Raw genomic sequence first — 24,635 nt, forward strand, 5'->3', positions numbered from 1 at the left:
TCAAATGAATAATCGTTGTAACTTTTGATTTGTGATGTATTCGTTATTTATATATATATATAATATATTTTAATTCGCAATAAAACAAATATAAATATTTGGATTTATTTTTATTTGTTGTGAACACAAAAAATAAAAGAATTCATTGGTTTCAAAAACATCAGCCAAAATAATGAATTGTGTTCTTGTTTCTTTTAATTGATTAATGATTATTCCAGATGCAACTGTCTTGGATATTTTTTAAAAAAATTCAATATAGAGATTATTTTTCAGAAATGAACATGATCAATGTTTATGCAAGGATCGGGTTTCGCACCAAGGATCGGCTTTGGCACAGACTGTAATTAGAGACTTAGGTCCGATTATGATTGATGACATAACACAAGAAAGTATTCAAAAATTTTTTGATGCACGAAAAAATGTGATTATTTGCAGTCTTGATTATAACCGAGGTGGTTATAACCGAGCTTCGCTGAAGAAATATTACCACAAATGCTTTATATAACAGCCTGTTGTGTGATAAATTACGCAAATTGATGATGAATGAATTTTATTACAAAAAAGAAAAGAATTTACTTCATAGTTTTTTTATTTTCACTTTTTCTCATCATAACTCCTTTTGTATCTGCTTTGTCTGCTTCAACTATCTTTTTTTCTTCCTTCGTATCATCATTAACTTTTGAGCTTTCCTTATTTTCCGTATCTTTATCATCTTTTTCCTTTTCAGTGGATTGCACAGCAGGTTCCTCATTTTTCTTTTTGCATGCACAGAGAATAATTATCGCAATAAGAACAACGACACCAGCACCTGCCGCACAATACATAAACAACGGCGTGTATAAGAAATCAAATGGTGAAGCAGCTCCATTTGGCTTTAACTATAAAAAATAAAAAGAAAATTGTTTTTGTAACGCAAATGATAACAAAACAAAACAAAATTTCAAGAATATTAAAGAGAGAGAGAGAGAGAGAGAGAGAGAGAGAGAGAGAGAGAAAGAGAAAGAGAAAGAGAAAGAAAGAAAGAGAGAGAAAGAGAGAGATAGAGAGAGAAGCATCAGATAAATATAAAACCGAATAATCAGGAAGATGCAGCTCAATTAAAAAAACCACACTTTTCCGCTCTGAATCTTGTCCAAAAACTCGAACATTTTATTCTTTGTCCAGTTTTGTGCAGTTTCTGGACTTGCCGATGCTGGTAGTGTCCAATTGGTACTGAAAAAAAGAACATAATTCAATGGATAAACAGATAATTTAACATAATGTCATCAACACAACATTAACATCGTGAAATAACCAGTAAAAATGAATGACGCAAGTACATAACAAAAACAAATACATCCATCCAAAGGCACACACACACACACACAAAAAAAAAAAAAAAAAAAAAAACAGAATTCCAATAAGAGCATACTTGTTCTTCCAATTCACCACGAACACATCAGGGATTACCTTCGAAGATATGTTGAAGATTGCTGTGAAACCTGGGAAACGTGTGTGATCAACAACAATAAACGTGTAAAAGGGCACAGCGGGCGATGCCTTTGACAGAGCAGAGCGAGGAGGATGCATCGTGTTTGCGCTTTCAGCCAAAGGAGGGAGGGCATATGTCTCGTATTTCAGTGAAACATCGTGGAAGGCTTCAATAAATCTGTGAACATCACATACAAAAACAAACAAAAAAAAGAAAGAAAATCAAAATTATATGAAATGAAAACGAATGATGGAATTAATTAAATAAAAATAAGCAATAAACGAAAAATAACATTAATACGCAGAGTTTGGATTCACAAAAAAATAAAAAAGTTGAAAAGCAACGAAGATTTCATTTTTCATTTTCACAGTCTCTTTTTTAAAATACATCATAAACACTCTTTCGACACATTCACTGCAAACTTTTTGGATCTTTTATTTTTCGTCCCATTTACAATTGCAATCACAGTCTTAACATCATCGATCTTTGTCTTCTTGGCCATATCCACTGCAAACGAAGCAAGCTGGGCGTTTTGGTACACGTTGTAGAAGCGGAGAAGATGGTCGAACGACGGAATAGTGAACTCCTCTTCAACAGCCCCCTGCTGTTGCGCTGCTGAGGAAGGCCCATAAGATGCAACCTGGTTATGGCTCGGGCACCGATGGTTGTACGACGTTCCGTTTGCAGTCACAATCAGCAACGACGGAGGTGTTGGTGGTGTAGATCGTGTCGCAGATTCTGCAATTGTTCAATTGCGTTTGAAAGAAAAAAAATTTCCCCCCAAATATTTCACATTGAATTCAAACAGAAGTTTCACAAGAAGATAAGCAAGCAGTTAATGGAATATCAAATAACATTTAACACAAACAAAGAACAGGCTCACCATATTATTCACTGCAATTATTAGAATTCAAACCGTTTTCAGACAATTTGATGCTCACTCCATCGTACTTTGCCTTTTCCCTCAAATAATGCTTCACTGCCTTGATATATTTCTCCTTCAGCTCGTCTGTGACGCCAATTGCGGAAAGCGCATCATTCACTGCTTTGTCATTAACTTCCACATCAGGAAGTGTGTATTTATCCAGCTTCTTCTCCTGCTTCTTCTTTTTCAGTCCTGCTTCTATCTTATCTTCGTTCTCTGTATTTTCCTTGTCTGGGATAAACGTGTCCTTTGTCGCTGGCCAGCACAAGTGATAGAAGAATGGAAGTTCAGCGTGGTGCACTGTCGCCAATCGGTCGAAATGGTAGTTCAGCATTGGTGATATAAGCACAAACGATGCCCTCTCACGGTGCTTCTGCAGCTCGCGTAAGAGTCGAGATGCATTGAGAAGTGAATATGAAGAAGTTGTCAAATGTGGGAACAATAAACGAGGAACAGAAGAAGAGACAGGTTGAGATGATATGAAGTCATCGCCGTCTTCAGTTCCATCTCCATCAAAATTTGAAGGATCATATGATTTTCGTCGATCATCAATATGTGTTGTCACAGTCACAACAGCTGAATTACTCATTTTATCAGCAAATTGCAGCATATTTTGATATGTGTAATCATATTCAAAAGCTCCAACGCTTGTTCCTTGAAATATAACCAACCAAAACAATAAAAAGCAAAAGAAATACAAGCATAATTTTTTTGAAAACCATTTACATAAAATTTAACTTTAGGATATTCATTGATGTCCATCATTCGACAATCTTCGTCATATTGCTCGCAATCAATTTCACCTGCTTTGATATAATCTGGAAGCTCATCAACCATTTTGTAAAATTCTGGTTGCATTTTTTTGCATTTCGGGCACCTAATAAAAAACAATGAAAAACAAGGCAGAAAAGAAAACATACCATCCTGCGAAATATCGCTAGTATTCACAATTTCAAAACAGATAAAGAGTTTTAAAATCATATAAAAATTCATATGTTTTTTAAAATAAGACATTGAAATAAAGTCAACATCATAAACGTGTGCTTCCATACCACTCTATTTTACAAATATATTAATCAAATATAAAATAAATGTATACAAATAAGAAAAATTTGCTTTTCATGTGATAAAAGTGCTCATACGCCCAATATCCTTCTGAAATAGTTTTCTGTAATTTTGGACCAGTAATTAAAACAGGCTTTGCTTCAGCATTGTAAAACAATGACTGAAAAGCCAATAAAGAAAAAAATAGAAACATTTATCTAAATTGATCTTCAAGATAATGATATTATGGAAAACAATCAATTTTCGATTATCCTTTTAAATTCCTCAAAGAATGTGCAAATGCCTTGAAACATTCTAAAATAATAAAATGATATATAAATTACGGAAAAGTGGAATTATAAAAAGTTAGTTGCGAATGCACAACTTTGAGTCATTTCAATGTCAGCAATTGGATCTTCAACAACAGTGCTAATTGAAGACGAAACATCCAACGATGCAAAGGATATGCAGGCTGTCTTCGATGAAGAAGAGAGTTTGACCAAACTTATTTGATTCATTTTGAACGATTTTTCAATTTTGACTTTTTTCTGAATGAAATTTTTTGTTCAGTCCTTGACGACAAACCGAGAAGCATACTACTAAATATATTGAAACAAGTAACATCTGGCACGGACCTTACGCGTGTTTCAAGTGCGCTGGCTTTTATTTCAACTTTCGTTTAAATATTCTTTTTATAATGACAAACAGTGCCTGCTTTCATATCCGAACCACGTTCTTTTATTGAAACAACTGCAAATCTCTTTTCGCATATGGCGTTCTTTCGGGAAGCAATTGCAATGGATGATCCTGTAGATCGTATTGCACATTTAACACGATTTTACATCTCTGGTTTTCACATACGTCCTCGCGGAGTTAAAAAGCCATATAATCCTATCCTCGGCGAAGTTTTTCGTTGCTTTTGGGATCATCCTGATGGAACTCGGACGTGGTATATTGGGGAACAAGTTCAACATCATCCTCCTGTTTCTGCCATGTACTTCGAAAATCTGGATGCTGGATATACGATTGAAGGAGAAATTAAGATTAAATCAAATTTTACAGGAAATTCAGCTGGAACATTTATGCTGGGAACAATATTTGTGCATTTGTTGCGTAGAAGAGAAACTTATACCATCACATACCCGGTCTGGTATGCACGTGGGGTTGTGGTTGGCAAAATGAGAATGGAGACCGTTGGAAAAACTCGCATTGCCTGCGAGCAAACAGGACTGGAGGCGCTTGTAAACTTCAAAGCAAAACCAACATTCGGCGGCAAGTACAATCAAGTCAAGGCAGAAATATTTGAAATGCAAGGAGGAGCAACTCCGATGGGAGAGATCAAGAAAAGCGTCAGCGGGTCATCATTTACAACGCCATCACCTTCACCGTCATCGGCGTCCAGATCAGCATCATCACCGTCACCGTCATCGTCTGCATGCACTCCATCTCCTGCTTCTGTTGCTTCCGAATCCCCCTCGTCAACACCGTCTCCTTTTTCCACTACTCCTTCTTCTGTTTCATCAGCTTCCTCATCTTCTCCTTCTTCTTCAGCTTCCTCGTCTACTCACCACTCTTCCAGCAAAAAGAAGGACAGCAAGCGAAAGCCGCTGGTGACGATTCAGGGCGACTGGACTTCTGCGATCTGGGCAGTTGACCATCGGCAGCCGCCTCACTTAACACCGCCTGTCACTCTGTCTGCTGACCGCACAGAGGAATTGGCGTTTGCAGGTGCAAGCAGCTCACACAATGAATCATCGCAGTCATCATCATCTTCTCCTTTTCCTTCTCCTTCCTCTTCCTCTTCCTCTTCCTCCTCTTCTTCTCCCAGTGGAAAGTCTGCTGCATCTTCATCGCTTCCTGTTCCCTCACCGCTTGCCGGCACAAACGCCATCCTGTTCTTTGACGTGCGCACATCTCCCTTCACATCGAAGCGAGCACTTGCTGTTCCACACCAGGAGTGGTACGAATCGCGTGCGGTGTGGAGAAGCCTCACCGACGCGATGCGGGTGAAGGACTATGAGAAGGCGCTCAAGGAGAAAGCAGCGGTGGAAGACGAGGCGCGCAGAAGAGCGAAAGAAAGAGTGGCGAAGAAAGTTGGCTGGAGGCAGCGGTATTTCCACTGGGACCCTGCACCACACACGGCTGAGGAGAGGAAAGAGTCGCCGAACGGGCGGTGGAGGTTTAACTGGAGCATCGACTGCGCCAACTCGACGGAGGAAGAGCTGAACCCGTGCGGGCGCCGCATCACTTGCTACAATGTGCCAGATATGGCTGTGCTGATGGAGACAGCTCCTGCCTTAACACACGAGCATCTCAAGAAGGACGAAGACACGAAAGCGACAGACTTCCTCACGCTCGACGAGGCGGTGCAGGCGATGGAGAAGAAGGGGCTGGGAAATCTGAGAGCGAAATGGCCGATGGGCCCTCCGCCGTGTGAGAGAGGGCATGAACATATGCAGCACCAGCAGTCGCTGCCTTCGGTTTCGGCTGAAAAATCGATTGAACAGACGAAGGAACAAAACGAATGCAAGGAGCCTGCCTGTGATTCAATTCATCCGGCACATTTAGAAGGAATTGCTTGCACTTAGAATACTAACGTACTTTATGTTTTTCGTTTTACAATGTTTGATTAAACAACAGAATTATTGCTTTTATTTCAATTTTTCCTGTGATTTCTCATTTTTGTGTACGGATTTATCACGATTTGGAATTTTTTTAAAAATATTTTTGCGTTATTGTTTTGTGTTGGACACTTTTAATGAAGAATAATTTTTATTTTTGTTTAATTTTTAAGGAGAAATTTAATTATTACATATTTGAATGCGTTTACGTGAAGAACAAAACTCAATACCTTCATAAAAACGTTTTAGCAAATATGCATATAAGATAACAATGCAATTCTGTTGGATGCATAATAAAAAAAGATTGATACCATTTTATTTTTATATTAGATCAACACCCTTTCATTGGAAGTTTGATCGTAATTCGATATTCGATCTACATGACAAACGAAGAAAATTGTATTTATTTTTGGATAACTTGGAAATAAATTGTTTTATGCTTAATTCTTTTGATAATTTTCCTTTGCTCATTTGTAGATATAGAAGAAGATCTCATTGCTAAAGGAACAACCAGCGTTGTATATACAATTCGAAACAAAAAGGATGGACGCATTTACGTTTGGAAAAAGTCTCAACTTGAGGCGAAAAGAATCGTTCCCCGACAATTTCAGCTGTTTCAGTTCCTCACGCAATTGATGACGAAAATTCATTCGCCATTTATTATTCGAATGCACGCATGCTTTTCCAGTAATTCCTTTTTTCATATTGTGTTGGATTACGGAGGAAGAAGAACCTTACGCGATGAGATCATTTCTCGACAGAATGAGAAAAAACCTTTTTCTGAACAAGTTAGCCTTTCTTCTCTTATTTCTCTAAATTTGAGTGCAAATTTGAATATTTTAATTTATTTTAGGAAACATGGGCATTACTTGCTCAAATGATTCATGCGGTGGCAGATTTGCATGCTGCAAAATTACACCACGGTGCAATTTGTCCGGATAGTTTTTTCATAACAGACGAAGGATATCTGAAAATGAGTTTGATAGATCATTAAAGTTAATTATGTACTATTTTTTTTTCCTGAATGTGGTGAATTTTTTTCAAAAAAACTTGAATGATTGTTTTCCACAGAGACAACAAACATCAAACATAACAAAGAGCAAAATGTTCCAGAGAAAGCGGGACAGAGGTATCATGCACTTTCGTTTTGCTTTTTCTCTTTATAATGTTTTTTGTTTTCAATTATTTATGATTTCAGTCATTATAGACTTCAAGAGCAACCAAAGTGTGTATCCAAGAATTCGTTCATAAATAATTTTTATTCTTTTGATTATTATTTTCATGTTCATTCAAAACTTAAAATACGTTGATTTTATTAAAGGCCACCAAATCCTTCTGATATTTTCGCTCTTGGAGTCATTACACACGAATTACTAACTCTGTCTCTTCCTTCAATTGTTGATGATACAAAATCAGTAAACGAAAAGAAAGCGCAAAATGCTGTTCCACAACCTCCCAAAGGAGTTTCATCTGAACTGTGGGGACTTATTTGGGAAATGTTGAAAGTAGTATGCTATAATTCAAAGTATTATTTTATTCTTATTTCGAGTTTGCTGAATGTATTTCAGAATTTTTTTGAATGAAATTATTTTTTCTTTCTTTTTTTCACAATTTAAAAATTATCATTTTTATTTTTATTTAACACAAATTTATAAATTGTTTGCTTTCTTCAAATGTATTTTATGAAATCATGGTGGCATCATCTTCATCAACAGCAACCAAACGCTCGCCCCAAAAGCGAATTCATTTTGAAACTCCCACAAATCAAGAATCATTTGAAAGAACTGAGTATCCAGTTTCCATCTCTCGGAACTTTCGATATGGATACACTGACATTCGCAGTGCAAGAGAATCAGAACTTGAAAGAGAAAGAGAAAGAGAGCCCCAAAGAGAAAGAGATGGAAAAAGACAAGATTCTCCGTGCTCTTGCTGAGAAGGAGAACGAAGCCAGATTGGCCGAGCTTGCCACGCCTCTTCCACCAGAAGATACAGATGACTCAGCATCGACCATCAAATCTGACATTTTGAATCGCTCAATGATCGACATGTATTCAGATGTGCAGTTGGTCAATCTGCTGAATGCATGTGTGGAAGTGAAGACACCACAATTGCTGATGACTCAGAAAGATGCCAAGCCATTGAAATCTGAATCACCTACTGAAAAATCGATTGAATCGCTCTCTTCGCGCACTCTGAATGAGCCTGTGATTTCGAAGCTGGTGAATGATATGGTCACCAAATTCTGGGCGTTTGCCAACGAGAAGCAGAGGAGCGGACACATTGAAGAATTAGACGGAGAAATTCTTCAGAAGAATTTGAATCGAATTGCGAAGTTGTTGATGGTGAAAGCAGCAATGGACCAGCTTCATGCGATTGTTGATCGCTATGCTCAGCTGAAGTCCGCCGAAGAAGAGCGCGAGAAGACAGAGAAGGACAGCAAACTTGGACACGAAGACGACTCCCGATGGAAACGCAGGAAGAAGAAGAAGGCGGGCCAGAGCGACACCACCAGCGATACGGGGACGTCTCCTTCTGCCTCGTCGCACATGATGCCTCAGCTGGAGACAGAGCCTCTGCCTTCACCTTTTATTGCATTTGACTGGGCAACGGTTGTGTGCTATGATGGGCCGCTGAACATGGCAGATCACAGAATATTTATTGAGTTTTTGTATGATGTGTATTGCGTTGGGTCTTCAGTGAAGCTGCTGCTTGAGAAAGCGATTGAAGCAGAAAGAGAAGGAATGATAGCAAATCTGATGGATGGCAAGCCATCAAAATGGAGCGATGGCTATAATTTTGACAAAGCCATGTCTGTTTTGACACTAGGGAATGGCTTACCACCACCTCCTCTGTTTCCACTTCATCGTGTATTCACAGCATCGGCTAAAAAAGTTTGTGAAGCAACAGCTAAACAGTTTCAAAGCTTAGCGATAGCAACTGCGAGTTCTTCGACAGTTCCGTCATCATCATCATCATCTTCTTCTTCTTTACAGCCACAGCCATTATCATCATCAACTCAACCTTCAACTCCTTCAGCACCAGAACATCAACCAAGTCTTTTGTGGCGAAACACGAAAGCACAGCTGGATCTGATCAAAGGAATGATCAGCGACACACAAGCAGAAAAGCCATTCTTCAACCTGAGGCTCTTTCAGCTGGATAGAATAATCGAGGAGACCATCAGAATCTCCAACAGCAATAACGCAAACACCGACACAAGCGCATCATCATCTTCTGCTGCTGCTGCTGCTACACTTTCTTCATCAACCACTCCTTCCGATTCTGCTTCTTCTGCATCTGCCTCAGCTTCAAGCACCTCAGCCACTAATTCTTCTTCCACTTCACCCACTTCAACTTCATCTTCGTCTTCTTCATCAACCACTTCATCTCCTGCAGACACACAAAACAAGATTGAATCAAAATTGAATTTAGATATTGAAAGGCGGAAATCAGCCATCAAGCCGGCGCGTTCTCAAGAGCAATTAGCTGAATTAACAGCTCTTGTTACAGAAGAAGTTACATTTGCACGAGTAACTCCTTCATCTGTTCCGTTGTGCCCCATTGAGACTCTTCCACTGTTTGCCTCTCATTCCGTTCCTGATACCTTTGCTCTCTTTATCTCTCGCTACACCATCGGGCAGGGCTTAACGAAACGCATGTACAACATTTTCCGTTGTCTGGATGTTCTGCTCACGCTTATTCTCATTGCGAACGATGACTACCAAAGACAGCAGCAGCAGGCTGCCCAGGCGCCTGTACAGTATCGCATCTTTGATGCTGCCAAAGGGACAGTCACTGAAAGCTCACGATTCATTTCTGATGCAATTTTGGTAGGGATATTCACCATTTCACTGATGCGAGCAGATATTTTGGTCACTTTGAAGTCACTTACCAAGGATTGCCTGATGTCTTTCCTTGAAACTGGAATCGAATCCATTTCGTATCTTTTCCAGTCTGCAGCGAAGAATCCAAAGGGATCTTTGATTGTGCCTGGCCAGCCGCTCTCTCCTGAAATCATAAGCGAGCGAATTTCAGTGTTTGATACGTTGAGCACTCCAATAAGCACTTTTTGCATGTTGAGATGGATTAATGAAGATCTGCTCTTATTGGCAGTGTCCGAGATGATAACGATGGTTAAGCTCAGATATCGTCATATCCCCACACCCCGCAACACACGTTCTGACCCCCGTATCCTCACAAACGAGGCAGCACTGCTGTTAAGTCTGCTCTGCAGAAAAGAGCAGATATTCTCGAGACTGATGTCTCCTCCAATCAAATTCAAAAAGATCCCCCAGCAGCTGGCACAGACCCCGCAGATATGGACACAGGCAAGCATTGCTGCTGTGCTTCTATCTGTTTCACTTGCTGATTTTGAGATAGATCCAAGGGCTGCATTCCACCAAGCCCCATCATCTAATGATTCAGCTCCTTCATCCACATTGATATCTACATCATCTAGTTCATTTTTACCTGGTGATGCACCAATCCCACTCTGCGATCCGCCGATCAGTGCAATTAGTTGGCTCCGCACAACAATGCTGCGTGATCCAGAGATCTTCTTTTTCTCCAGCGTGCAGATTCTGACCACGCTATTTGTACGGACGCGACGTGCTGTGTGCTTCAGCCGCCATTACCGCCGCACTTCCGTCCAAGTTCCAGGAAAGACCGTGCAGGAGAAGAAAGACGAGCTGGACATGCCGGACGAGGGCAGTCTGAGCCGAGAGGATTTGGAGCTTCGTGTGAAGCCATCAGACATTCTTTCCGATGCGCATCATACGCCTGTACCGCCAGTGTTTTTCAGCGACGAGCTTGTGCCAGAATGCCTGATATCGACATTGGTTACTTGTGAGGTAAAGGACGATACTGTCGAGCATGTGCCTGTTGTGTCTTCACATGCATTGGGTTTGCTTCTACGGTTTTTGAATGCGAACACCGCATTTTGTTCACAAGGACCGTTAAACACTTTAAGAGAATCAAGAAAAATTCTGATTGCTATTTCAAAACTAGCTGTATCCCCTGCTGTTGATGAGCTGACATTCATCATGATCGACGATCTCCACAAACAGCAAGATTCAAAAGTTATCAAAAAACTGAATGAATGGAAAACTATCCCAGCTGTGCTTAGCACACTCAGAATTCCAGATGATCGTATCAGAGCCACCTGTTTGTGTGGAAGGAGCTTTGAAAGAACTGTTTTGAATTATGTGATTACCTATCTTATCGATATCTACAAAGATTTCATTGTGAAGGGGACATCTGCCAACAAGCCAATTGCAGTTGCTATTGGAACTATGATTGCCAAACACATCATTGAACCTCCTGAGGCAAATGAGGTACTTCAACTTACATCCAAAGCGCTTCAAACGAAGATCCAAAGCTCACAATTCACAATGGCTGTTCATCTTGTCCAACAGCTTCTTACAAATCTTAGTGATTATCCAGACTTTTTCCGTAGCCTTCTCAGCAACCAGAACATCCTTCAGTTCAACAAGTCATTTGTTTCCCAACTTGAATATAGACTAAAGAGTCTTCAACCGAAAACAGGCGAAGCTGAAAACAAGCAAGACATTTCTAGTGATCACGCTCATTCATCAACAGAAGTCAAACAGAACAGCCAAGGTGCAGAAGGAACAATAACAACTGCACAACCGTCTTCTTCTCAGCCACAAGCTCAAGGCGCAATTAACGTGTTGAATGGAGCAAGCAATGCTGGTGCTGTTCCAAATGGGAATGGTAATCAAAATATTACAGCTGCTGGAGACGGAAGCGCGGCCAGAGGCACTCCTCCACAGATGGTGAAATCTTCTTCTTCACTCGCTCCCGCTGCAAGGGTTGCAACCGCAGCCAATGTTGGAGGGCCGACTGCAGCAGCTGTGACACCTGGAGGACAGTTGATTGGTGCAAGCGGAACTAATCTTGCTCCTCTAGATGTTGGTCTGCTTAATCGAGGCATTGCCATTCACGCAAATACACCCACACACTTTGGTCACTCTATTTCTGGGTTACCTCCACCAGCGACTATAAAGGATCAAAGAATCATCGCAACAACAGTTGCCCAACCTCTTCCTGCTCACACAATTTCTCATCCTTATCCAGCACCATCCCCACATACAATTCAATCACAAGCAGGTCCACCTGTACCGAGCAGTTCATCTGAAGGAAATGTGTCTTCACATCCTCAATCTGCTCCTCCTCAACAACAGCCTGCCTCGACAACACAACAACAGTTCACTCCATTCATCACACCAACACAAGTCTTTGGACCAAATCATCCACCAAATACAATATTTGACAGTGCAAGCAAAGCCACTGGTGCTCAGAGGGAAAATGCACCATATCCGCAACATTTCAATAACAACATTCCTCTTCCTGGAATGCCAATGTCAAATTCACAAGGCCCAGCTGCTGCCACGCCACCACAGATGCCAACGCAACAGTTGCCTGGCAGCTCACCTACAGGATTTCCACAAGCAGCACATACTCAGCCTGCATCTGCTCTCTCAGTTAACAGCGCTCCATTTACTCCGCATTTCAACACTCCCGGCAGCAATGGAAGCACTTCAGCCAACGGAGCGTATCAGCGTGATCCGTTCATTCCTCAGGGGCAAGGCTTGCCAGGAGCAGCAGGCGTTGCTGCAGGAGACTCCTTACGTGAAATGGGAGAAGTGGGAATGTCACCACCGCCTGGCCCTTCATATTCACCAAAGAGTTTTATTCCGCTTGCACAGAGAGTTCAAAATAGCGAGAATTCCAAAAGATCTTTTGCGGATGCACTGCGTAAATCGCAGTTCACAGTTACATCAAACATTGAGCTTCTGCTGATGTCACCAGAGCAGAGAGATGTTCTAATACCAATTCCACCAGATAACATGCAAGGCCAGCTGATGAAGATTATGAATACAGTTTCACGAGACAATGTGACAGAAAAAGCACAGCATCTGAAGAAACTGTGCAAAGAATACTCTGATTTTGTTGCGAAATTTGTTGTGTTGGTGAAAGCAACTCAGTTTGAGAACCAAGCCAAACTTTATTCTGATCTGGTTGCTGAGACAAAAGACTCACAAATCAGAAGAAAAGTGGAAGCTGAGCTGTTTTCAGCTTGTTCTGTGCTAATTCGTTTTGACCATTCTTCGTCCGAAAAAGGCTACGAACGCAACCAGTTGGCTGCGTTGGGATCATTTTTAGGCTATTTTGTGATATGCAACAACCGACCAATACCAAGTTCCCAACTAGACTTAAAAGCTGCTCTTATTTATGGACATCAAACAGGAAGACTTCATGCTATTGTCCCATTTGTGCACAACATACTCATTCACTGCAAGGAGTCTTATGTGTTCCGCAATCCGTGCCAGCCATGGCTGTTTTCAATTGTTGAGCTTTTGAGAGAATTGTATCAGTTACCAATACGTAAGTCGATCAAATATAAGATTGAAGCAATCGAAGATGGATTAGGAAAGCTGCAGCTCGATAGCTCCTATCGAAGAAGCACGACATGGGCGCTTGATGCTGCTATGGAAGACGAAGAAGGGTTGGATTATCATCACGATCGCTTATATTCGGGGAGCAGTGAACATAAAGACAAGAAAGAAAAAGAAAGCTCAAAGGGTAAAGATTCTGAAAAGGAGAAAGAGAAAGACGAGATTAGCGGAGAAGATTCAGCACCCCTTTCTCCTGTTGAATATCCTCAGGGGCCTTTCCCTTTGACCACAAAGAAGTTGGACACATTGACAAAATATCCGCTTTTGTACAATCCAAACTGCGAGGTGGAAAAGAAACTGAAACAGTCCGATGACTCAGATCATCCATTGCCATTGAATTCGACTGCAGCAACATCAGAATCTGCTTCTGCTTCGTCATCTTCATCTTCATCTTCCTCTCCTTCTTCAGAACAAGCAGCATCTGCGGAAAGCGATAAAGCAGCTGAAACAGAAGGTGAATTATTAGATTCATTTGCAGCAAACACATCTCCACTCTTCTGTGATTATTCCCCTCCTTCGGAAATTATTCAGGCAATCAAAAACAAGCAAGTTGCTTTTGCGCCCCATCTTCCTGAGCCAGTTTCCCATCTCATTCAACTCGAGCTCGATAGCCTGAAATCACCCGTCCGCACAGCAGTACCTCCTTCAGAAGCATTCAGCCCAGCGGAGCTGATGATCCCTGCTGAGCATTTGCCTTCTTCTGTTTCCTCTGTCATGGAAGGAAGCCTGCTTCCACCTGCACTTGCAAAGCTTGTATTTTCTACTTCTGCTATTACTACTCCCACAGCTTCTGATATACTAAAAGAAGCAGAGGTGCTGCAAGCACAGCTGGCAAAAAGAGAGAACGAACGAGACATTGAAAGGAAAAAAATACTTGCTGCAGAAAAAGCGAAGCTTGAAAAAGCAGCAAATCTCAGAGAAAAGAAGAAAACAGAACTTAAGCGCTTTGCCAGTTTGCATCCTTATCATGTCTTTGAGCTTCTTTGCGAAGGATATCCGTATGATGCCGTTTTGCCTTCCATCCTCGAAGAAGTTGCAAAAGAATGCGATGGTGACAGTTTTGTACCAATTAGCACATTAGCTCGAATGGGTTCCTCTTCTTCAACACCAGAACCGATATCTGAAAGTAGTTCGAGAAGTTCCTCTGATTTATGCGTGGGATTTGACAGAGATTCATTGCTTTGTGGAAATCATCGTCCAATTCCTCCGCAATTATTGAGGTTGCGTCGCCGCCCTGATGTCAGATTCCTGAAAGCAACTCATTTTGTCTCTATATTTACGGAGGACGCAGAAGAAGAGTTTCCTGATAGAGCACTTCCTCCATTGATGCATCCACAATCGCCTTTCATGTTATTCCTGTTTACACAAGTGGTGGAAGTTATGCGAAATATACCCATCGATCTTTTCAAGTATATTTGTCAAAAGGCAATCCCTTCAACTATTATTGGAGTGATGTATATGATCTTATCAGAACATTCAAGCTATACTGGAACAGAAAAAATATCGGTTACACGATCTCAAACATCAAGTGATAATGCAACAGAAATAAATGCTTCAAGCACTGAAAATGAAAGACCTGAGCCTGTAAATGAAGCAGAGAAAGCAGAATCTGATTCTGCTTCATCATCATCATCTGCTGTGGATAATCGTTCAAAGGAGACAAAGCTTAATGAAAGTACAACTCAACTTACAATTAGCACTGAGGCATATGCAATCTGCCAGGATGTGTGCTTGGGACAGACATTGCTCTTTGCCAAGGAGTATTTTATACAGCACGGTGTGCAAAAATTGATTGAGACACTGAAGCTGCATATTCGCGAAGATGTAAGAGACCACGAAGATGTGGAGCATGATATGATAGAAATTGCCAGCTTTGCAATAAATGCTGTGTGTGATGATTACATATACTTGACTGCAGACATGGTGTGGAAGCAGGCTATGGCCTTCTTGAATTTCGTGTTAGGTGAGCATTTTTCGGTGAGAAAAGATGCAATTCGATATTTAACTGAAATGGCTAAGAAATACAATTGTGAAGATGTTTTAACACACGCATTTGCAGATCCATTACGATTTCATCCAGAAAAAATGATTATGCTTCCTCCTGAACTGAATCACACAATGAATTCGTCAAATCTTGTTCGATCTTTAAGTACTATAAATTCAATCATTCCTGAAAACGCAATCAAAGTCAATTCTCATTATATTATAAATACGCTCAAAGGAAACGAATCAAATAAAAAAGTTGTGATCACACCTCTCTCTTCAATGATGGATCAACGACAGCTTCTTGCCTCCAGAGAAGGACGAAATATCGATCTGTCAATTCTATCGTCGAATTTGTTGCGTGTATTCGCATCAGCCATTTATCGCGATTCTCACAATATGCTACCAGCCACTGAACAATACAAATGGGAGGAATACCAGCAATCACTTACGACAGTCAGAATCTCTCTTCCTGCGCCTAAGTTGGACCTGTTTTCAGGCAAGAAAGGAACAGATTCCCAGTCTCCTTTGACTTATTTCCACGGCAATTGTTATACCAATCCATTTACTGTACTTGAGCTTCGAAGGCATCTTGAGAATGTACGAAATATCACAGCAGAACGCTTCAGAAAACGGCTTATTGAGTTTCACACAAGACTAAACATGATTTTACAAAATGTTTACAAAATTGCACAGCTAAGCGTGGACTTGGATCTGATTGCTAAAGAGCAGGAGTTAGTGCCGCCGAATTATCCAAGTCTAGAAGATGTTGCAAAGAATGTTAGACAAATGCTTCAAACAAATATGCAGCGGGCTCTGGATAGTCCTTGCCAGTTTAGATTTTTAAAATGCTATTTTGACAAGGCTAAAAATGAACAAATTAAGATTCATCTAGAAGCCCACAAATTGCAAAGGATAAAGACGCTCTCGACAGATATGAGAATTTTTATTGTTTTTCTCACTCAGACATGGGCATTGGAGTACAATAACTGCCTTCGTCGTGCTGTAGAACTCACATATCAGCAAATGGTACAAATTCAACGCCAGCAACAGGTCAATGTGGGAGACATTGGCACTCGCCAGCCAGTTGCTAATTTCATGGCACAATCATTGTTGACCGCAGTGAATGGAATTGTTACTGCAGTTCGAGATCGTTTTCTATTTTCAGCTGTACATCGTCTCACACGAGATTTGTGTAATGGACCTCCCGCCTCAGTACGAGTATTTTACGCTCCTCCAATCTTTTCGTTTCACAGGCAGCTTGTTGAGAGACAGCACTTTACGTGGAAGGATGTGATTGAGCAGTACTCATCACTAAGAGAAAAGAATGAGTTTACTCCAAAAATATACAATTCTTGTATTCCTGCGTGTGTAAACTTCTCTGATGGAGCTTATCCTTTGTCTGCATTCCCCACATTTAACTCACGAAAGCTGGATCATGATCTATTTTTCACACAACTTGGCCACCAGCTTCAAAAAGCGGGTGATCGTTCACTTAAACATCCAATGCAGGATCTATCACAAATGAGGATTAAATCCATTTATGAAAAATTAAACATAAAACTTGATTGGGAATCTGAAGACGATTTGTGGATGGAAAACGATGAAAAAGAGGCGAATTGTAGAAACCAGCGGCTTCCGGACTCTCCTGTATTTGCTGCAAGCGCTTTTTATAGGAATTTGGAAGATGAAATCAAAAAATTGTTTAAAGGATGTATTGAAGAGGATGTATCTGCTCAGGCTGTTGATTCGGCTCGTTCGCATTTGACATTCAATCTTTCATCATTTATTGAAGAAGGAACGGATACGATCAAAGAGGAGGAATTCATTGTACCACCTATTATCCGCAATACACGTTATGCATTGGGGTATATTCATTCTCCAGCAACTGAAGTGTTTATCGTTGATCCTTATTTCAAAAATCTCAACAACGAAGCTCTAAAGACAGATGGAAGACCTGTTGGAGTGCCAATGACTGAAATTCCGAAACTTGAAGATATCGTTGCTAATTGTGGGAATCTTGCTCTTTTGCTTTGCACTACGCTTCCACAAGAGGAGATATTTCCTAAAGACGCTGACAAAGCATTTCGCTTGTTGCATGTGCATGCCATTGAAGCGCTTTCATCATTCTCTCCTCAGATTGTACATACAGCTATCAGGGAAACTCTTTTATACCAAATAGCTTCTTCTGCGTCATCGTCTCCTGAGATGGCTCCTTATCTACGGTTTGGAAGTGCCGCATTACTTCCCTATGATGTGTTCAATTTACCAATTGAACATCAACTAACAAAGAGTGAAATGGCATTCCACTCCTTTTATGACGAGAAGGTACCATCGGATAAGATGCCACATCTAATAAGAAACATCGACCATACAAATGCTACAACAATAATCACAGAAGCTCGTATTGACTCTTTGATATCTTCGTTATACATGCTTTTGGAAAAGGGTCTTCTTGATGCTCCTCCAGTTCTGAATCTATTTACATCAATTCTAGCTTCGATGTGGAAAACAACATTTTATTTGTATCCACTGTTTCCTGAAAAGAAAAAGAACGACAAGAAAAAAGGTCTCAACAGAGAGATGGAAACGTATCACCTAGACGAGCACTCGAAGGATCTTCTTTTAGATCAGACTTTGGTGGAAAATACTGTAGTTGGCGCCATTCCACATTTGATGATGCTCATTCGCCAATCATTTGAAGATGCATCTCCTCTTCCCAGCCAACGAAAACTGTCTCCTGCGGAAAGACCTTTTCCTTGTGACATTGACATTCCCAAAGAGAAAAAGCAAGCACCGGTTGTGTTGATGACACTTGTTCCATCTCTTGTCTTATATTTCCACGCATCACTAAAACTTATGAAATTCCTAAATGAACTCTCTTACTATTCATTTCTCGTCACAAAGAAGCGATATTCTCGTAAGGTTGAAGAGAAAGCACGTAATTCATGGACAAATGATTTTGATAGAAGGGAAAGCATGTCATATTTCACACAATCAGACAGGTTCCAGCGTGATCTGACAAGTAACTTTGCAAGCGATTTGTGGAGTTATCGTGATAAAGAAAACGACTTCCTGCAAGTAGCTCCTCATCCACTGCTGATATATGCAGTACCTTTGATTCAGCTGATCATCAAAATCGTGCATGATTGGATTAAGATATCTTCTTCAATAACATGTTTTTCTCAACTGACAGTTGCATCCGGACCTTTGAACGACTTAACAACAATTACCGATTTTCTGCAAGCTAAAAATGTTGGATTAGAAAACGTCCACGTTCAGCACGAGCTGTTTTGCGATTTATTGAAAAGCCGGCAAACAAATCCAAGTTCTCCAACATATCCACACGACTCTGATGAACGATCACCCGCTGTTCGTCTTTCAATTGCTTGGAAGCAAATAGATCTCGTTCTGATAGAGTTACCGAAAATTATTGATACATCACTGGCTATTTTAGCAGGCAGGGTTGAAGATGCAGTTAGCCTTATTCAGCGCAATTTACCTTTGTCTCTTTCTAATGCTGCTGACACAAAAATTGGTGAAGCAAAAAGTGGTGCAGTTAGCTCATCGTCAAACGAGATAATTCATGGAAGTAATATTAATGAAAGCAGCACGAAAGGAACAGAAGAAGAAAACTTGGATGATCCATCAAGCTCTACACAAAGTTCAGAATCCATTCAGAAATTACCTTCTACGAATTTTGATGCAAATTTGAAGAGCTTCTTTGTTGGATTGAGCGATCAACTTTGTGTTGTTGATCCAAAAACGAAAGCAATTTCGCTCCTAGGCGCACTACCAAACATGGAAGAAAGAAAACGGAAAGTTGAACTTGAACCTGTCATTTTCCACAAGGTGATAACACAAGACAACATAGCAACTTTTGTGAAGGAGGCTTATAGCAACTGGATTCGAACAACACCAACATGCACAGAAAGGAATAAGCTTATTCAGACAACTCAAATATTTGTGAACTGGGCAGATGAGCATCTTCTCCTCGTTGATTATCGAAATCTTCGCCACTTGGCTTCATTACTTTTGGATAAGGCAAGCGATCTTAGAGCTGATGTCGCAGAAGAAAAGATCAATCCCGAAAAGGCACAAAATTCGCAGACTAAAGAGATTCTCTCTGAAAGACTTGTATTCTTTTTCCAAATGATTATCCAACGTCAACCACACACTGAAGTTGCTCTTAGTCGCCGTATCAAAGCGATATTCCGTGAAGTTATGGCGGCTGTTGAAGGTCTATCATTTCGCATGAAAGAACAGGGGAAATTGCGAGATGTCAACGGATATATATTCACTACCCAACTTTCAGTAGATCCAAAATTGAAACCTGCTCCCAACAACTCCCCAGCACTTGATGAGTTGTATAGCGAGCCAACGTTCGCTTACCATCTTGTTTGCAGTCAGTTTCACGATTTAGCTTTTCCCATAGTCGACTCATTCTTTTCGAGTCTGCCTAATCCAGTCAAAGATTTTACTGAAATGGATGCTGCTCGTGTTGTAGGTCAGACTCCGTTATTTATATCAACCATTAACATGAACTTCCTTGAAAAGAAGGATAAGCTAAACGAACTTGAATTAAAATTAAAGAAGCAAAGAGAGGCTGAATTGATTGAACAAAGCTCAATTTTCGTGTTTTGCGATGTGCTGTGGCAGATGGACGATAAGGAAATGTTCACATTTGCTTCTGAGTATCTTGTGCTTCTTCGTCAGCCTTATATGATGAATAGAATGGCATCAAACAGATATGCCTATACTGGAGGAGATAATGTTTCACAGGCTCCAGTTTACCTCTTCTTGGAGAATGATCTTTGGTCACGATATGCTCATATTCTTGCAAAAGGATTTCATGCATTGGCTGCATCTCCTCCAAAGCAGATACAGGAGAAAATACTTGCATCAGCCAGTTTACTTATTGATGATTTATGCAAAGCATTCCCTGACTTTGTTGCAACGAGCATTCCTTACTTTGTTGATTCGATTCCGCACAGCTTAACTGATATACTAAACAAAATTACTTCCACAGTTCTTGTTTCTCAACGCATACCAAGCCATTTTCCAAATCCTACTCTTCCTTTGAAGTCTTGGTCGGTTTTGCAAACGCCAGAGCTATCTATTCAAAATGTGCCAAGGGTGAATTATCGATTAATTACAAAGCATTATTTGGAGGATGTAGATGCATATGTTAGCGAATATCTTGCACCAAACGTAGATGAGCGAACAAAGATTCGAGATCGACTTGGAATGATTCAGAAGCTTCTCAATTACACTGTTGACACGAAATCTTCAACTCTCATACCTCCTACTCAAAGTGCTGATGAAACGTTGCCTCGAGCCAGCTTCCTTGAAAAGTTAACCAAAGAAGATAGCAATTTGATGGAGGACTTGTATCAGATGTTGACAATAACATCAGGCATTCCTTTCCCATATTATTTATGCGATGAATTTGCTCTCAATAATGTCGCTCGATATATTTTGTGCTATGTTCTTGATCGCTCAGTTATTCATCCTGGAGTCACACCGCTTGCTAATCGGCTATTTCCTTCAAATTGCTTTGGAAAAGAAAATGTTGTTATTTCTCCTTTTGCAATTTCTGGTTATTCGATTTTCTTTGCTTTGTGTAAATCTCTTCCTGAGCCTCTTATGATGATATTAATTGAAAGTATTTCATTTTCTTTAACGTGCCCAAGCCCAACTACTGCTCTAGCTGCACATTCTCTCTTCTTTATTGCAATGAATGGAGATGTAACTGCACTCACCACCAGACTTTCGGAAAGCCCTTCTGAATCAAAGCCTTCTTTGTTTACGCCTGCCGATCTTAAATCTTTGGTTCTGCCATCTCCACCGACTCATTCTCAATCGAATGATTTCTGTAACTCTCTTCCAATTATTCAATGGACTATTCTTAAAGTTCTTATCAATCGTTTCAAAACTCCAAATTCTCCTCCTTGGGGTGTTTCTGCTGCGCTTCTTGAGCTTTTGAATGAAACGAGCTTCTATCAAGGACCATTGTTTGATGAAATTAGAAAACAGGCTGATAAAACAAAAACAGAATAAATAGACAATACATTTCGCATCTTCACCTAAAATAGGTGTTTTCATATTTTTTTCGTTGTGTTTTATTCAATTCTAACCACTTCAAAAATGTGCATGTATTGACTTCAGGTAATTGTCTTTAAATAAAATTATAAAAATAATCAGTAAATGGGTTGAATTAAAAAAGAAAGAAAGAAAGAAAGAAAAATAACTCAGCGTTTTGCTGTTTTAATTGGAAAAAAAATATAAATTATAAAAAACTTCTAATCCATCTATTTGAATGTGGCTGCGAAATTTTTTTATTTGGGTGCAAAAAAGTATCAGTTAAAGATTTGGCTTCTTCTTTTGCCTTTTCTTCCATTTGTTGCTTTAACAGTTTGCGTCGAAGTCTCTCACGTTTGTCGGGGTTGCCAGGTTTCTGACGATTTTTCCTTTTCTTCTTTAACTTTAAAGTATCAAAGCACCAAATCTTATCTGACTCTTCTTTCCATTGCGTGAGTAACTGACTGTGAATATTAAATCGAATTAATTTTTGAGAGTGTTCTCTTTGCTCGAGATGGTTTTTTGTGCAATTTTTGGGGAGAAATGGAGAAACAATGATGATATCATTATCACAATTATCTGTTTGAAAATAACCCGAAGATCTGCTTGAAGATGAAGCGTCGGATGAACGTTTATGAAAAGAGATTCCTCCAAAAGGATACATGAAGCAGATCGATTCGGCCTCATATTTCTTGTGCAGCTCTTCTGGAAATGCTGATATCAATTGACCTAACCGAGAATATTCGAAATTTTTGAGTGAGGGTTTTGCTAATGGTTGAAAATGATGTGAATTATCTTCATAAAGTTGATTTGAATAAATTTCATGTTTTTCAAGAGCTTTGCTGTTTTTCTGATTCAATAATTCGTGATAACTTTTCGCTCCTTGAGGATTTAACGGAATTGAAAGTGATTGTGTGGAATTGCATTTCATGTGATCTTGCGTGGATTTACTAAATCGCTGATTCATCTTCATTTCTTCATTTGGACAATCCTTTCGTTTTCTCCTCTTAAAAGCCGACTCAAAGTCAACTTCACTTGTGATTCTTTCAATGAAGTTCATTAATTCTGTGTTTTCTCCAAAATTAGACTTGTTTTTCACTTTCTCTTCCTTTTGTTCAATACATTGCTTCAATTTTTCTCTTTCTTCTTCAGATAGGCAAAGGATGTCTGCTTCGCTGAGTTTTTTCTTCAGTTCTTCGAGTGTTTCATTCGATAGCTGGCTAAACTGAAGCTCGTTAAAATTACTTTTCTGGATGCACAGTATCTTTTCTTCCGCTTCTTCCCACATTTTTTTTTCTTCTTCACTTGTAATCCAGTTTTTCACAATCCATTCGTGATACTTTAAATAATGTCTTTTTGCATCCTTTATCTGTTTTCTAGTAAGTTCTCTTCGGACTCTTATGTGCTCGCTTCTCGAGAATTCAACACTTTCTCTGTCAATATCAAATGCTCCTTCATTGCTCTTCGAAACATAGCTCACGTGTGCAGCAGCAAGTTCAGCATCTTCTCTCTCCCATGTTTCAAGCAACTTAAAGCGATGCAGACGAGCAGCCTCAAGCCTTAAGCCATCTTCGTCGTTAAATCTAGCCTCAAAGCCAGACTTTGATTTTGTTGATCGCGAAGATGACCATTTTGAAGCAGTATTAAATATATTGTCTTCTAGACAAGAAGAAGAAGAAATAGAAGATATGCAGGCAGGTGAATGAGGTGAAGATCTTACAGTAATCGAGCTTTTATCGTCTGAATATGAAAATATTTTTGATCTTGTAACTACTGAACATGAAATCAAACTTGGATCAATTGTTTGATTGAAGTAATCCTTTGATGAAAAAAGCAATTCATTGAAGTGTTTTGAATTACTATTATTTTGATAGCTTTTCTTTTGTTTCGCAATTTTAAAATTAGCATGGTAAATCCTCTGTTGAAAAGCATTCATCTCAAAAGATTCTCCAATTGAATCATATTTCCAACGACTTCCTTTCAAATGCTTAGGAAACGTTCTTTTGAGTTCATTTTCCACTGGAAAAAGTAGATTTTCATTCATTTTATTTGCATCTGCGCTTGAAGAGAATAATGTCCATTTGTCGTCAATTGATTGCAAAGAACTATCTGTTTGATAAATTGATTTTGATTCACTTCCAGAATACGATTGACGAAGGTGAGTTTGAAGATTTGATGTTGATTCCATTGCATAATCTTTTGTTGCGGCAGATGACAAACATGAAGTAGAACACTGAAATACAAGACTATAAAGTTAATATTTTTTTAAATTTAACTGAAAAATGATCAGGTACTTGCGTTTTTTCCTTTAATTGTTTGTTATCATTAGTGTTTGAAGAGATGTTGTTTTTTTCATGATTAAAACTTATGAAATTTTTTTCTGATGTTCGTCCCAAAACGGAAAATGGAGTGTAAAAATCATAAAAATTAGTACTTTCTGAGAGAATTATAAAAATAATTTCAATTTTTATATAAGTTAAAATAAATTTCTAATGAAATTAAAAAACAAACGCTCTTCCGAAATTGTAGAAAACGTGAAAGATGCATATGATCTTATCATAAGAAATCTAAAATGAATATCAAATGGAAGAAATGTTATGAAATTTCATTTAAAGAATGTAATGTTTATTTTTTCACAAAAAAAAAAAAAAGAAAAAGATTCAGAAAAATAGCGTCCAGTGATAATCTTTATAACTTCATATATATTTCCAACCGCAAAGCAAACTTTTTAATTTTAAATTTGAATCAGATTTTTTAGCAAATTCACATTCAAATTAATTATGGGAAAAGTTCAATCTTAAAAACTGTGAAAAGTCAATTATTTTAATTTTTAACAAATTGTTGAGAAGGTGCATAGTAATTTCTCTGATTTATTGTTTTTTCAAATGAAGTTATTTTTCAATGTGACAAATATTTTTTGAAGTTTTTTCTTTTTTGTTTTTTTAATGAGTGAATGGAAATCCAAATGCAATTTTTTTTATTGTGCAAATTTTATCTTTCAAAGTCTAAACAGCGCAAAGAAAAATAAGAAT

General features: G+C 39.2%; 3 protein-coding genes across 3 annotated transcripts; 2 read left to right on the top strand and 1 right to left on the bottom strand.

Moving 5' to 3' along the window:
* Positions 1-495: 495 nt before the first annotated feature.
* Positions 496-3,254, bottom strand: MONOS_2289 (Protein disulfide-isomerase, active site cysteins missing; the record flags this gene model as incomplete). The annotated part of the gene is made up of 6 exons (XM_067872201.1): positions 496-878; positions 1,113-1,212; positions 1,412-1,648; positions 1,894-2,209; positions 2,388-3,050; positions 3,116-3,254. The coding sequence occupies 6 exons, from the start codon at positions 3,252-3,254 to the stop codon at positions 573-575; spliced, it is 1,761 nt and encodes a 586-aa protein (XP_067733768.1). The 3' UTR covers positions 496-572.
* Positions 3,255-3,839: 585 nt separating this feature from the next.
* MONOS_2290 (putative oxysterol-binding protein 8) lies at positions 3,840-6,369 on the top strand (the record flags this gene model as incomplete). The annotated part of the gene is made up of 3 exons (XM_067872203.1): positions 3,840-3,933; positions 4,011-4,091; positions 4,149-6,369. 3 exons carry the CDS (start codon positions 3,840-3,842, stop codon positions 6,026-6,028), a joined length of 2,055 nt encoding a protein of 684 aa, XP_067733769.1. The 3' UTR covers positions 6,029-6,369.
* A 72-nt stretch (positions 6,370-6,441) lies between these two features.
* On the top strand, positions 6,442-24,635 carry MONOS_2291 (putative CCR4-NOT transcription complex subunit 1; the record flags this gene model as incomplete). The annotated part of the gene is made up of 7 exons (XM_067872204.1): positions 6,442-6,460; positions 6,539-6,849; positions 6,915-7,038; positions 7,133-7,190; positions 7,260-7,286; positions 7,383-7,569; positions 7,777-24,635. 7 exons carry the CDS (start codon positions 6,442-6,444, stop codon positions 21,580-21,582), a joined length of 14,532 nt encoding a protein of 4,843 aa, XP_067733770.1. The 3' UTR covers positions 21,583-24,635.

This window comes from Monocercomonoides exilis, assembly GCF_001643675.1.
Source record: "Monocercomonoides exilis strain PA203 chromosome Unknown scaffold6-2077815, whole genome shotgun sequence".
Lineage (NCBI taxonomy): Eukaryota > Preaxostyla > Oxymonadida > Polymastigidae > Monocercomonoides > Monocercomonoides exilis.